Source organism: Hippopotamus amphibius, chromosome 1 (assembly GCF_030028045.1).
Source record: "Hippopotamus amphibius kiboko isolate mHipAmp2 chromosome 1, mHipAmp2.hap2, whole genome shotgun sequence".
Taxonomy (NCBI): domain Eukaryota; kingdom Metazoa; phylum Chordata; class Mammalia; order Artiodactyla; family Hippopotamidae; genus Hippopotamus; species Hippopotamus amphibius.
This window is the reverse complement of record NC_080186.1, coordinates 182,981,697-182,995,680: the sequence shown is the minus strand read 5'-3', so window position 1 is coordinate 182,995,680 and position 13,984 is coordinate 182,981,697. Positions and strand designations below refer to the sequence as shown.

At 39.3% G+C, this 13,984-nt stretch overlaps 1 protein-coding gene across 3 annotated transcripts in view; it reads right to left on the bottom strand.

The window, feature by feature from the left end:
- FEM1C (fem-1 homolog C) overlaps positions 1-13,984 on the bottom strand; it is a 53,558-nt gene that overhangs the window by 19,778 nt on the left and 19,796 nt on the right. For 2 of the 3 annotated variants that reach the window (XM_057737147.1, XM_057737156.1), the window contains exon 2: positions 5,392-6,126. In XM_057737147.1, the coding sequence (XP_057593130.1) occupies positions 5,392-5,935 (544 nt within the window). In that variant the 5' untranslated portion in view covers positions 5,936-6,126. Of the gene's footprint in view, positions 1-5,391; positions 6,127-6,953; positions 7,094-13,984 lie in introns of those variants that run through there. The other variant, XM_057737137.1, reaches the window with a different exon arrangement.

The window sequence follows — 13,984 nt, the reverse complement described above, 5'->3', positions numbered from 1 at the left end:
ACAATCCAATCTTCAGGGATAGAGGAACACAATGGATATTTCCCTACTGCACTCAACTGACACATCATCTACAGCTTAGCTTCCCCAACTAGCATGCCAAGTCTCCCTGAAGACACAGAGAAAGTGTGCCAGGAGATACAGGAGGGAAAAGGATGAACAAGAAACAACATGTAGGAGCAACTTGTCTGGGATTAAAATGTTAATGAATTCAACTAGTTAACCATTATTATTAAATCAAATAAATATAGAATGTTACAGAGTAAAAAGAAATTTCAAATCCCTCTCTTTTACTCTTCTCTGCTAGTAGGTATATTCTGAGGTAACCAAGAGCTGAGCTGGAGTTCTCAAAGAAGAAAAAGAATGCTGCAGTTTCCAACACTCAGTCCTAAAGTATTCAAATAGCCTATCTACATGACAACTGTCATTATCTTTGTCCACTCTCTTAATAACAACCATTCTTAATTTACAGTAGAGATTTTCTCATATTAAATTCCTTTGGATTTACAGTGGGTAAGAGAAAAAAAGGATTTCTTTCTTTTAACATTTTCTTGACTGAAATACATCTATACCCTAAACTGCCTATATTATGGGAGAGAGAGAATGCCTGGGCTTTGCTTCGAACTACTGCAGAGAACAAAAGAAGAGGAGGGAGAAATATATTTTTTAACGTATATTGGCAAATGCGGATAAATGTTGAAGCAAGGTGATAAATACATAGTGGTTCAAAGTATTCTTCTCTCTACTTTCTCCACTTATATATAAGTTAGAAAATTTCCCATAATAAAAAGGCAAGTAAACTGCCTGAACTAGCTCTCTCTCAAACCCTTTTAAAGCTAACTACACTTATGAGCCTACATGGATTTCTCCCTTTTCTAAACTCCTACGAGTCCTACCTGTACCACTCACTTTTCACAATTACTGTCTTAATGTCTTCATGTATGTATTTCTGTATGAAAAGGACTAGAAAACACAGTCCTTGCCATCAAAGAGCTTATAATCTTTCCTCTCTTGAATGCAACACATTCATTCAACAAACTCATTTACCAAATGCCCACTGTGGGCCAGACTACTCTAACACATGGATACAAATACCAGGTCTCTAGCCTCAAAGAGCTCACAATGTAATAGAATTAGAATGTACTAAGATGGCTTTCTCCAAACAAAAAATCTCAGTCATTCCTCTGCTGAAAACATTCACTGGCTTACCACTGCATAAAGAATAAAATCAGACTCCTTTACCTGGAAGTCAGTGTCCTTTATAATCTAGCCCTGAGTGCCCTTTAGTCCAAGTATGCCTACTTTCCAATTTCTGTATCCTCTAAGCCTATTTCTCAATATGGCTTTCCTTATGCCATTTCCTAAGCCTTAAAAACTACCAAACCCCTTCTGCAGATCTCAACTACAACAATCCTTTCAAAGCCAGCTGAACTCCATGAGGCCTTTTCAGTCAGTACTCTCTTCCAAAATCTGATGTAATGAATTTATACCATTCCTTTATCAGTGAACAAATGTGATGTGCTGTATCTTTTCATAGCTTCCACAATGTCCAACACAGTATCTTGCCTGCAGAAAATGCAAAGGAAGTATCTTATTACCAATTTACTTAATTACCTTGAGTATCTAAAATGATTGACCCGTGCATGAGGACAGCCTGCCCTCTGGGGCCAGTCTCCCCAGTCCCAACTCAAAGAGTTGTTCTATAGGTCTGTAGTACTCAATCAATCACTTTCAGCTGCTCAATTCCCAGTCGAATTTAGGTGTAAAAGCAGAATTGAGGGTTTAAGTAACTTTTCCATAGATCTGCAAAGTCTTATTCTGAGTCAAAACAAAAGCAAACAATTAAAAAAATTTAAATGAAAAAGAACCAAAGGAAGTCAAAGGTGACTATAACCATGAAGTGCTGAGATCAGTGTGATGGCTCTAAGGTGGGCTTGTCTAATTCACTTCTGATTTGAGGTCTATATTTAAATAGCAACCAACTTTCATAGCTAAAAAATCAATTGTTGTGTTAAACTGGAGACACATTTCTAAATACCTGTTTTTCTCCCCCTTTTGAATGGCATGGGAAGAAAAGGAACTCACTGTCCCCTTACCTAATGAGTTAGTTGGGGATAAAGTAATTCCAAAAATTTAAGACAAGAAAGCACTACTATTACACTTACCATATTGTGGTTTAAGTATCTGCTTATGAACCTGTCTCTCTGATCAAACCATGAGCTCCTGAAGAGCAGGGAATCAAGGACTGGATATCCTGTCTTACTCATCTTTGCACTCCTAAGTCTAACAGCCTGGCACACTCAATGGACTCAGTAAAGGCTCTCTCAGTGAATGAATTCCACCTTAGGTTAAAACATGTTCAAAATGCCAACAGCCTGTTAAAAAGTAATGGAAAGAGGATAAATGATATATTCAAATACCAACTGCCTGTTAAAAAGTAATAGAAGGTAGAAGTCATATGCATTTTATATTTAAGCAGACCAAACATAATCTACTGACATTTTCTTTCTTTAGAACAATTTCCAACAGCTGACATAAAAAATTTCCTAAGAAATTATTCCATTTTATCCCTAACCTTACCAGTCTTTTCCATTTTTTGGATGGGGATAAAAATGTGGGGGAAAAAAAATCCTTTTTCGATGCTCTACCAGATCCTTCTCCAGGGTTCCTGCCTCAGTTTCAATTAGTTCCTGTTTTTTTTTTATTACCTGCAAACCCATTAAAAAAAGAACAAAAACAAAAAACTGAAGTCGATGAAGGAGTAATTATCAAAGAATGGAAGCTTCAGGATTGGAGTGGGGGAGGTACATACGTACTTTAATCTGCCCTCAACATTCATTAAGACTCACTGTCAAATTTAAAAGGCACCATGCAAAAGTTAAGGTACTTGCACATAAACTGATATATTATGTATACATATACATATATATGTATTATGTATATACAGGTATGTATATAAAATTGAGGCTATATGAAGACAATTTCTGGTATAAAATTGTTTTCTCTCATGTTACGTGTACCTCTTAAAAAGCATAAATACTAGATATTAACACACTGGGGTTAAAAAAAATAACCCTAGAATTAGCCAAAAGAGGGAGTCTATACATCCTCAAGTACAAAACTATATGATGATGGTGTTAAAAGGAACACTGGTCTGAAATAGCAAAGGTAATCAAGTTAAATATTGTTCACAGTTTACTAAGGGAAATGCTCACTAAAATATGAGCTATTTACAGTACAGTTCTCCCATATGTTCTATCTCTAGAAGTATAAAGAACTTTGAAAGACAGAAGGGAAATAGTATCAGTACTCATCTCTCCAATGACATGAGTTTAAAACATGCCCCAATTAGGTTTAAATATGAGTTTATTAGCAATCTGTACATCAATCAGGCTGATAAATAAAAAGCCCAAAACAACGAAAAATTCAACAAGCCTAGACATACAGCCATATCTTTTAACCCTTTCTCTTCTAGGCATGATTTCAAAACATTCCCAACACTAACATAGTCAATTAAACAGTAATTTGTTCTTTTAAAACAAGCATTCTTTAAAAGCATTGTGACTGTTTAAAAAAAAAAAAGTCATGCTGCCCTTTTACCCAACACCTACCTCAAAAATAATCAGGAACAATAAAACATTTATAAGAAAGAACGTTTACAGAAACATTTCGTAGTGAGAAGCCGGAAGCAATATAAAACTTCATTAGTAGAAGAGTATGCAGCTATTGAAATCAAAGAGCTATAATTAATGACATTAAGGATAACATTTATTAAGCGAAAAGACAGGTACAGAAGAGCATGTAAAATAAAATTGCATACACACATCTAAATACAAAATTCTGTACCTTTTAGAGGATTATCTTTTTATATTTCCTCAGGAAAAAAATTTACAAAAAACCACAATGAGGCTGTATCATTTTTATGAAAATCTTTTTAAAAAAGATTATACTAACTTCAGTAAATATGTCCAGTAACTATGTAGTGCCCCCTAATTGTATGGTTTAGCCACTCTGAGAGGCAATCAGTCCCTATCACAGTGATAAATGCACATTCACTTTGATTCAGCAATTCCATTTACAAGTAATTATAATACAGCTATTTTCACACAAGTGTGCAAAGACAGATTTGTTGAAGAATATTCACAGCAGCATTGTTTATTTTGGATGTGACCTAACTGTCCATCAACAGGGACCAGATAAATTATGCACACTCATACAATGAAATACTGTGTATCCATGAAACAGAATAAGGTGGCTATGTGTACTGGAGCTGAATGACATCCAAGACAAATTAAAGTTAAAAAAAGAAAGAACAGTATGTATTAATTAACAGAGAAGAAAAGAGGGAGAGATATGCAGACAAGTATACTTGTATTTGCACAGACTATCTTGAGGACACACAAACCAGTGTAAACAATGGTAGCTGGGGTTGGAGGTCTAGAAATGAAGGATGCTAAGATTTATTTTTCACACTAAACACTGTAAACCAATTTGTATTGTGTGATTTTTTTTTTTTTACCATGTATGTATGCTCCTTTAAATTTTATAGTTCTTTAATATTAGGCAGTGAATTACTTTACTGTTGTATAAATAAATATGTTTAAGGAAAATAACATTAATGTTAAGTATCACTATTATACTATCAAAACACTTGTTTTTAAGGGTTAAAAAAATCCTAAACTATCATCTGAAAAGTATACACAACCATAAACCTGAGCTCTTCTTCTGGACAAAGATGTTTACATTGTTGCTAGTCAACAAACCCACATCTGCTTAACCTAGTCCTTGTTTTGCTCTCGGCATTGGAGGAGTTTAAAAAATCTGTTTTCTCTCTTACTATATTTAATGAAAGGATTTTCTATTGACCACACAATAAGTAGGGAATAAAGCAACAGATTTTCTCCTTTTCATTGATATTAATCCTTCCAGGTCAGTATAGCCTAGGCTTCCCTAACAGAATAACAAATGAAATGCCTATCTAAGACAACGACTCACTAAATACAGTAGTTTCTACTCCAAGGGTGTTCTAAAAAAATAAAACTAAGAAAAATATATTACGCCGAAGTATATTCTTAAGTAAACACAAGTCTAATGGCTCAGATCAACTAACAATAACATGCTCTCAACTCTGGGGAACCCACTTGCCAAGAATTGGAAGTTACTCCAAATAAAAAGAGAAAATGCTGCTTACCACAGTGATAGAGGTTTTTTTTCCCACACTTGTTCCATTACTATCAAATACTAAAGAAACAATCAACAAGGTTGTACTGGAAGGGATACCTAATCAAAATAGGTCAACGCTGTCTTACTCAACACCACGGCTCATAATTATGTACCAAACTTCCTGAAAATAAGTGGTAAACACTTAAAAAGTTAAAATGAAGATGAACTCACCTTTAACACTTTTTCTATTAACATCGGCCCCCTTTTCAAGTAAATACTGAGCAATCTCTTTGTGTCCTTTGTAACATGAGATCATCAAGCATGTATGCCCATGTCGGTTTGACACTTCCAAATCAGCTTTGTGTTCTACCAGATACTTGACTATTTCCAAATGGCCATCAAAACAGGCGGCTCGAAGAGGGGTTGAATTGGTTAAAGTCGTGTTGTTGACAGACGCTCCATGATTTAACAAAGACTGAACCACCTTCAGATGTCCTGCTGCAGAAGCGGCCCACAAAGGGGGAGCCCCCTCAATGGTTTCGCCATCAAAATTGACCGAGCCCCCGACTTCTATGGAGGCACTGCACTGCTCCAGGAGGAATTCCACCATGTCAAGGTGCCCATACCTGGCGGCCATCAAGAGTGGGGTGGCCCCATTTGTTTTTTCAGAGATCAAGGAGGAAACCTCCTCTTTGGATTTGCTTGCCAACAATTTGGTGAGAAGCCGGAGTTTGCCATCTCGAGCTGCGTTAAATACTGCTGTCTTTAGATCCATTTATGTCCAGTTGAGAGGCTGTGCTTTATTTATCCTTCAAAGCAAAGCTCCAGCTTAACTCTATCGACACAGGCAAGAGTTACACAGGAACCAAAGTTCAATGTTAATCACTGCAGCCCAGAACGGATATAAAACCACGGAGAAAATGTTCTGTCTATTGCCGTCCAACATTTGACAACCAGAGAACCAGACTAGAGAAAGAAAAAAAAAAGTAGCAGTTTTGAATTTTCCATAGGTATGGGCGACGAAAACACTAGGTTTTCTTAATTTCTACTCTTGGGGAGGGAGGGTACTTTAGGGACTACTCCGCCCCCCAAAAAAGGTGGGAAAGAAGAATGCAAAAAGAGACCCAAACGTTTTGGTGGGAGGCAGTCTCCTCTAAGTACGGTAAACTTAAACACTACAGGCAACCCGTTTTCTCCCCTCCTAACCGGCTAAGCTTTGTTCTAGTCTTGCTTTGCACACGCCCAGAGAGAGTAGAACCGAAAGAGGCAGGAGACGCGGCTACAGAAATGCTTCCCTTTCTCACATCTGCAGAGGAGAGCGGGCCAAGGGCGCGAGGCTGGAAGGCCTCGTTGTGGCCAGGATGCCTTTCGAGAAGGAAGAAAAAAGGTCGGACCCAACAAACCGCGGCCAGCTAACGCCAAAACCCTCACCCGAAAGGTTCTCTTTCCTTTAAAACTACTCGAGGCTCTCAGGAAATCCGGCTGCCTTTTAGCTAACTTCGCTCGCCCCATTTTGATACCCGCCCCCACTCCGCAAAGGGGTCCGTAGGTTCTCCAAACCACAGTCGCCCCTACACAGCCTTCACCTCTACCTTTTCCAGATGCAGGCAGCCCCCTCCCCAAGCTCCTCGATGGACCACGACCCACTCCTGCGGGCCGACCAGCCTGTGGCCTCCAGCCCGCTGCCCGCCTGCCGCTCCTGGGGGCGCCCTCCTTCCCCTTCCCGCCCAGGCCTCCCCGCGGGTGCCTCAGGCCGCGGCCAGGCTCGGCCAGGCCGCCGCCGCCGCCGCTACCTGCCCGCCGCCGCCGGCCGCTCGGGCTGCCCCCTTCAAAGTGAAACCGTCGTCCGCGCCGCCGTCACGGCCGTCCTGCTCCGCCTGCAGCCGCACGGCTCCTCCATGCCCCGCGCCCCACTGGAATGAGTCCGGCCGCGCCGCTCGCCCCGCCCCGCCACGCCGGGTTGCCTCCCGCCCTCCCAGTCTGCGCGGGCTGCAGCGGTTGCAGCGGCTGCCGCGGCGGATAGTGTAATGGGCTGCGGGCCGGGGCCGGACGATCCAGGGCACTGCTTCACATCACTGACGCCGCAGCCTCGCCATTGGGTCGGGGGAAGGCGGCGGCTACCGCGAGCAACCGCCTAGGGGCGGGGCGGGGCGGGGCGGGGCGGTCGGCCGGGGCGGGTCAGCGCGGGAGGGGGCGGAGCCATGCAGGCGGCGGCCGCCTGAGGTTGACTGAGAGGCTCCCGAGATCTCGCGTGCGCTTCTGCGCGCCACCTCTCTGGGCGCTCGTTTCGGCTGCCTTTGGGTCCCACGGCTATAACCCTCAGGGGGGTGGTAGACATGTTCCTTTCTCACAGACGAAAGCTTTCTCAAACCAGCCTCTTCTAAGGCTCTTTCCTTTGGTGGGCCCTGGAAAATACCGAGCTCCTTGTGAGGTCTCAAAAAAGCAAAACAAGAAAAACACAACAAACTTGAGGAAAAGATTTGTTTTGCAGGCTGCCAAACATGACTTATTTTTAAATATCAACTCTAAAAACTATAAAGCTACAAGGAATGATAACAACTAAGAGCAGTAAAGTCAACCCGGTCAAGTTCCTTACTCTGAACAATAAAACCGGGAAATAAGAGGAAGTTAAAAAAGTTAATATGAATGAAAAGCAGGAAATAAAGGCGTAGAATTAATGACGTTAACACATGGGATGTTTTAAACTGAGTTGAGGAAGAGTTTCAACATGTTTGGAGAATAACACCCACAGTGAATCATGATGAGAAAATAGTTTTGAAAAACGTAGTTTTCAATCTCCTGAACACTTTATTTTGGGGAACTTAAAGTCATACGCAGTTTCCTGGTACCACTGAGAGAAAGAGAATTACCTTAGACACATTATCTGACCCCCAGCATCATAAATGTAATCAGCATTATTATTTAAAAAGTAATGCAACATTAGACATTTTATTTAAAAAGAAAACACTTCATTTTTGCATATTTACTTATAGTGTAGTCCAGAGTTTATGTAGTTTTGTATCATTGACATAACTTTCATACAACTACATATTTGTTTTTTTAACCTTACTATACTCTAAAGATTTCTCATGTTTTTATGGTCTTAATAATCATTTTTAAGTGGGGCATTATATTTGCCTCAAGCAGTCAGTATGTAAGCTCAACATCAGTACCCCAAAATTGAATTTAAGGTTACTACCACTGAGAAGAAAATATGGAAAGGCAGACTAGAAAGGATGAGAGCATTGTCTATAAAAATCAAACAACCAAGAGGAATTGTCTGTTTTATCCCTAGTGTTACAGGTCACAGTTGTATACTCCCAAGGTGTAAACACCAGAGTACTGTTTCCCAACCAAGGCCTAGCCTGAGCTGACCTATCTCTCTTATCAAATTCAATAAGATGATGTAAAAATTTACATCAGTGGTCTTTAAAATTTTTTTTTTTTACTTTTTTTTTTTATTTTTGTGACATAAACTTTATTTTTTTTTTGTTTTTTTTTTTTTTGGCACACGGGCTTAGTTGCTCCGAGGCATGTGGGATCTTCCTGGAGCAGGGATCAAACCCATGTCCCCCTCATTGGCAGGTGGATTCTCAACCACTGCACCACCTAGGAAGCCTGATCAGTGGTCTTTAAACTAACATGTGCATCCCCCAGGGGATTTTCAAGAGGTAGGTGCACACTTAGTTTTAAGGCCACCAGTTTCTGAATCTTCAATTTGCATCTATATCATTTCCTAAAACTGAGCTGCTGATAAAGGAATGCAGTAAGGTGTCTCCCTATTTCATTTCCCAACTCTTTTACAATAGCCATATATTTCCCAAATTGCAAAAAGAAAGGACATAAGTTTCACTCACTGAGAATCTTAAAGTGATGCATTGTTCAAGGGTGAAAAACCTCAGGCAACCTTTGTCAGTTCTTTATCAATTTGAAATATTGGACTGTAAAGAGAAAGAGTGTACTTCTAATGACTGGGTAACAAATTATTTTGCAAGCTAGGTGATTTCCACATAATTGCTTTCAACAAAGTATGACCTCAAGATCACTAAGTGAGTTTGTAAATCGAAAGGTGTTCAAAGAATAGAGTGAATTGATATGACAACACTTCTTACAGCTGCATATACTTATTAATATAAAAACATTTTCTTAGAATTTGTAAAAGTGAATAATTGAGAAAAACATTGATGCTAAACTCTGTCTCCTTCCTGTTAGATTCAGTATTTAACAACAAATGCATTTAACAACAAATGCATAGAAAGAAAGATCAATGGAACAGAATAGAGAACCCAGAGGTAAACCCCAAGCACATATGGGCACCTTATCTTTGACAAAGGAGGCAAGAATATACAATGGAAAAAAGACAGCCTCTTCAATAAGTGGTGCTGGGAAAACTGGACAGCTACACGTAAAAGAATGAAATTAGAACACTTCCTAACACCATACACAAAAAGAAACTCAAAATGGATTCAAGACCTACATGGAAGGCCAGACACTATAAAACTCCTAGAGGAAAACATAGGCAGAACACTCTATGACATCCATCAAAGCAAGATCCTTTTTGACCCACCTCCTAGAATCAGGGAAATAAAATCAAGAATAAACAAATGGGACCTAATGAAACTTCAAAGCTTTGGCACAGCGAAAGAAACCATAAACAAGACAAGAAGACAACTCTCAGAATGGGAGAAAATACTGGTCAATGACGCAATAGACAAAGGATTAATCTCCAAAATATACAAGCAGCTCATGCAGCTGAATACCAAAAAAGAAAATAATCCAATCCACAAATGGGCGGAAGACCTAAATAGACATTTCTCCAAAGAAGACATACAGATGGCCAACAAACACATGAAAAGATGCTCAACATCACTAATCATTAGAGAAATGCAAGTCAAAGCCACAATGAGGTATCACCTCACACAGGTCAGAACGGCCATCATCAAAACATCTAGAAACAATAAATGTTGGAGAGGGTATGGAGAAAAGGGAACCCTCCCGCACTGTTGGTGGGAATGTAAGCTGGTACAGCCACTATGGAAAACAGTTTGGAGGTTCCTTAGAAAACTAAAAATAGAACTACCATATGATCCAGTAATCCCACTACTGGGCGTATACCCAAAGAAAACCATAATCTGAAAAGAAACATGTACCATAATGTTCATTGCAGCACTATTTACAATTGCCAGGACATGGAAGCAACCTAAATGCCCATCAACAGATGAATGGATAAAGAAGATGTAGCACATATATACAATGGAATATTACTCAGCCATAAAAAGGAATGAAATGGAGCTATACATAATGAGGTGGATAGACCTAGAGACTGTCATACAGAGCGAAGCCAGCCAGAAAGAGAAAAACAAATACCGTATGCTAACTTACATGTATGGAATCTAAAAAAATGGTATTGATGAACCCAGTGACAGGGCAAGAATAAAGATGCGGATGCAGAGAATGGACTTGAGGACACGAGGTTGGAGGGGAGGGAGGCGAAGGGGAATCTGGGACAAAGTGAGAGAGTAGCATAGACATAGATACACTACCAACTGTAAAATAGATAGCTAGTGGAAGTTGCTGTATAACAAAGGGAAATCAACTCCATGATGGGTGATGCCTTAGAGGGCCAGGACAGGTAGGGTGGGAGGGAGTCACAGGAGGGAGGGAATATGGGGATATATGTATAAATACAGCTGATTCACTTTGGTGTACCTCAAAACTGGTATAAGTGTAAAGCAATTCTATTCCAATAAAGAGCTTAAAAAACAACAACAAATGCATGTACTAATTGAAAAAAATTACATATGTTTGGTAATTATAAACATTTGTAATATATTTTATATTGTTTTGAATACCTGGTCATTACTAATAAATATAATATCTTAATCTAGAAGAAAATGTTTTAGCACATAGTCTTTCAGTCATAGGAAATTTTTAAATTAAGTGTATTTAAATTTTAATTGCAGGGAAATATAATAGGATGATTATTCAAATACATTCAAACATAAAAAGACATTAAATTAGGATGTACTCCTGAGGGATGGGCATGTGGAATGGAGTTATAAGTGCGAAAAGAAAAATAAATTACATAAAATATACTGAAGGTAAAGAAGAGTTTGTTCATATATTTTGTAAATGGCTGATAATAGGCATAATTGCTATGGTATTTAGATTTCATTGGATTCATTTAAAAGAGTGACTATTCTACTTTAAAGTGTCATGTTTACAGTAAGCAGGAAATTGCATCCTTTGCAACTGCTTACACTTATGATGAAAAAAGTTTAAATGTTAACCTAGAAATATGCAAGAGGGTAAATAATATTTTATGTATGTGAACAAAAATATCTGAATACTTGATTTACTCATCAACCTCCTATTGGAGGTTGTCTCCATTTCTAAAGATTTTGGCAGTATTTATCCTTCCAATCTTTGTTTTTAGTTTTTTGTTTTCTTAAATAGAAACTCAACTAAAATTCCTTTTTCTTTTTTTGCTGAAAGATCTTACATTTTGTTTCTAAACACATACCTACTAGGGCACCTTTTATGATTGGGAAGGAAAAGTTTTTTGTTTGGCTTGCTTGGTTCAATTTGTATTGGCTTGGTTGTTAAGGCTTTGGACTCTGGTTTAATCAGCAATTACTCTGGTCCTGAAAGCCTCGGAATGTTTTTGGAAATATAACAAGGAGAACCGTGGACTCAAGGTCGAGGAGTCTACAGATGGTACAGGTGGAAACTAGAGAGGTAGAAAAGGGGCAAAGGACCAGAGCGAGCCTCTGAATAACCCATTCTGGAAGTGCCCAGGGGATGGCAGACAAAAGAGGAGCCACTTTGAGGAGCCAAGGCAAACACCCAGCCTACCTCTGAGGGGAAGTCTTGTGTCACTGCATCCACAGCTCTGACTCATCAGCCTTACCTGAGACCCAAGGCATTACAAATGCCTGTGAGGCTACCTCCCTGCAAGGCCCCTAAGACACTGTAAGTCCAGAGGGGACTAGCCCATACCTGAAAGGGTGGTGGGAAGGAACTGGACTAGCAGAGAGGGGGTACCCTTATTACAAGAACAATGAACATTTTCAAGTTGTCTAAGTTGTTTTCTTCTCTTCATGTGTTGCTTTGGGATAAATTTCCAGGAGTTGGACGATGGAACATTTTTCTGGCTTCTCATACACGCTGTATCACTTTCTGAAAGGGTTAGGCCAATCTGCTATACTAGTGGCAAGAAAGTGTGCTGAATACACTGAAACTTTTACCCAAGTTTTATTAAAATATTATATTTTAAAAGTTAGATGTTATATTTTTAAAATTCTTGCTAGTTTTGTATGTGTAAAATAGTACATCAAAATTTCCCACATTTGCCTGGCCACCTTGTGATTTTTGGGGGGGTCCATATAATCTCCTATAATTAGTAAACTATTTCTTCTAAAGTTTTCCTTCTGGGGATTTTTCAAATGTTTCATTCTTGCTGGTCTCTGCTTAAGCCAGAAACCTCAATAAAAGAGTCTGCTTGCACAGTTTTGGTAAACTTTGTCAACTGGGTCTAATTTGAGAAAAGGATAGGATAAATGAAAAAATACTTCTTGTTTTTAGTAACTAACTGAACATTGGTTTAATTTAGAAAAGTATGAAAGGAACCCACTTCAATTAAATAACACAAAAATAGTATAGCAATGTGTATGCTTCCCAAGCTATTTAGAAATGCCTTTCTTATGAAAGAAATCTATTTTATTAACACTGATAATTTGTTTTGCCAATGTATTTTTTCATAAATTCATTCATCATGTCAATAGTTACTGAATCCTATTGTGTACTATGTTAGATGCTAAATGAATATGATCCCTGCTTTCAAGGAATTCATGGTGTGTGGGAGAAATGTAGCAATAAACAGATCAGAGTGAAATATGTATATAAACAACTGTGAGAGCTCAAAGGACAGAGCCACTAACTCTCCTTGGGCAAGTCTGGAAAGGAGGTGATGGTTCAACAGGATCTTCAAGGGTTAGTGGGAGGAGGCCCAGGTAAAAGGCAGTGGGAGAGAGCAGAAGCCCCATCGAGAAACAGGGAGCTGAAAAAGAGATGGCCCTTTTGTTTCTTCCCCACTTCTCACCCAGGTACAGAGTGGAAAACTAGGCAACCTTCTGAATGTACAAAGTCTCCACTCCCCTCCCTCAAAGTGCATCATAATTCACAATTTCATATTTCTGCAGCTCAACCAGAATTTGCTATCTCTCAGTGCACTTGCTCTCCCAGAGGTTTTAGGAGGAGTGCAGCCTGGTGAAAGTTACCTTCTTCAAGCAAGAATACATACTTGGGGTCCTAGCATTTTGAAAAGGAAACTTGTAAGCTCAAATGAATCTTAAAATTGTAAAAGTATTCAGGGAAGAATTCTTTCAGCCGAGAGATTTACAGATCCCCCTTGTGTATTTTGATCTAGCCTCTCTTTACTTCCCTGAACAATATAAAATGAGGAGGCAGTGACTTGGTCACCAAATTCTGATAGTTTTCTCTGGGCACAGTCTCCCTCTTTGGTATGATGCTGTCACATTATCACAAGCTAGAAATCTTGTGTCATCGTAAAAGTATCTGTTTCTTTCTTTGTTACCTCTTTTTCTGAAATTGTCAGGGCTCTGACTCTAGCTTTCCAGGAGCAATGGATGAGAAAGATTCTGAAGATTCTTAAGAATTAGCTTCCACTCACTGGTAGCCTCCCCTCTCACATCCCAACCCATCCCACCCAAGTATTGTTTAGCAGTTCTGGCATAGAAGCCCAAGTTTCTTGGAGAGATGAGGATGTAGCTGGTAACTCAGAGCAGGGAATCTGTTCTGAGGA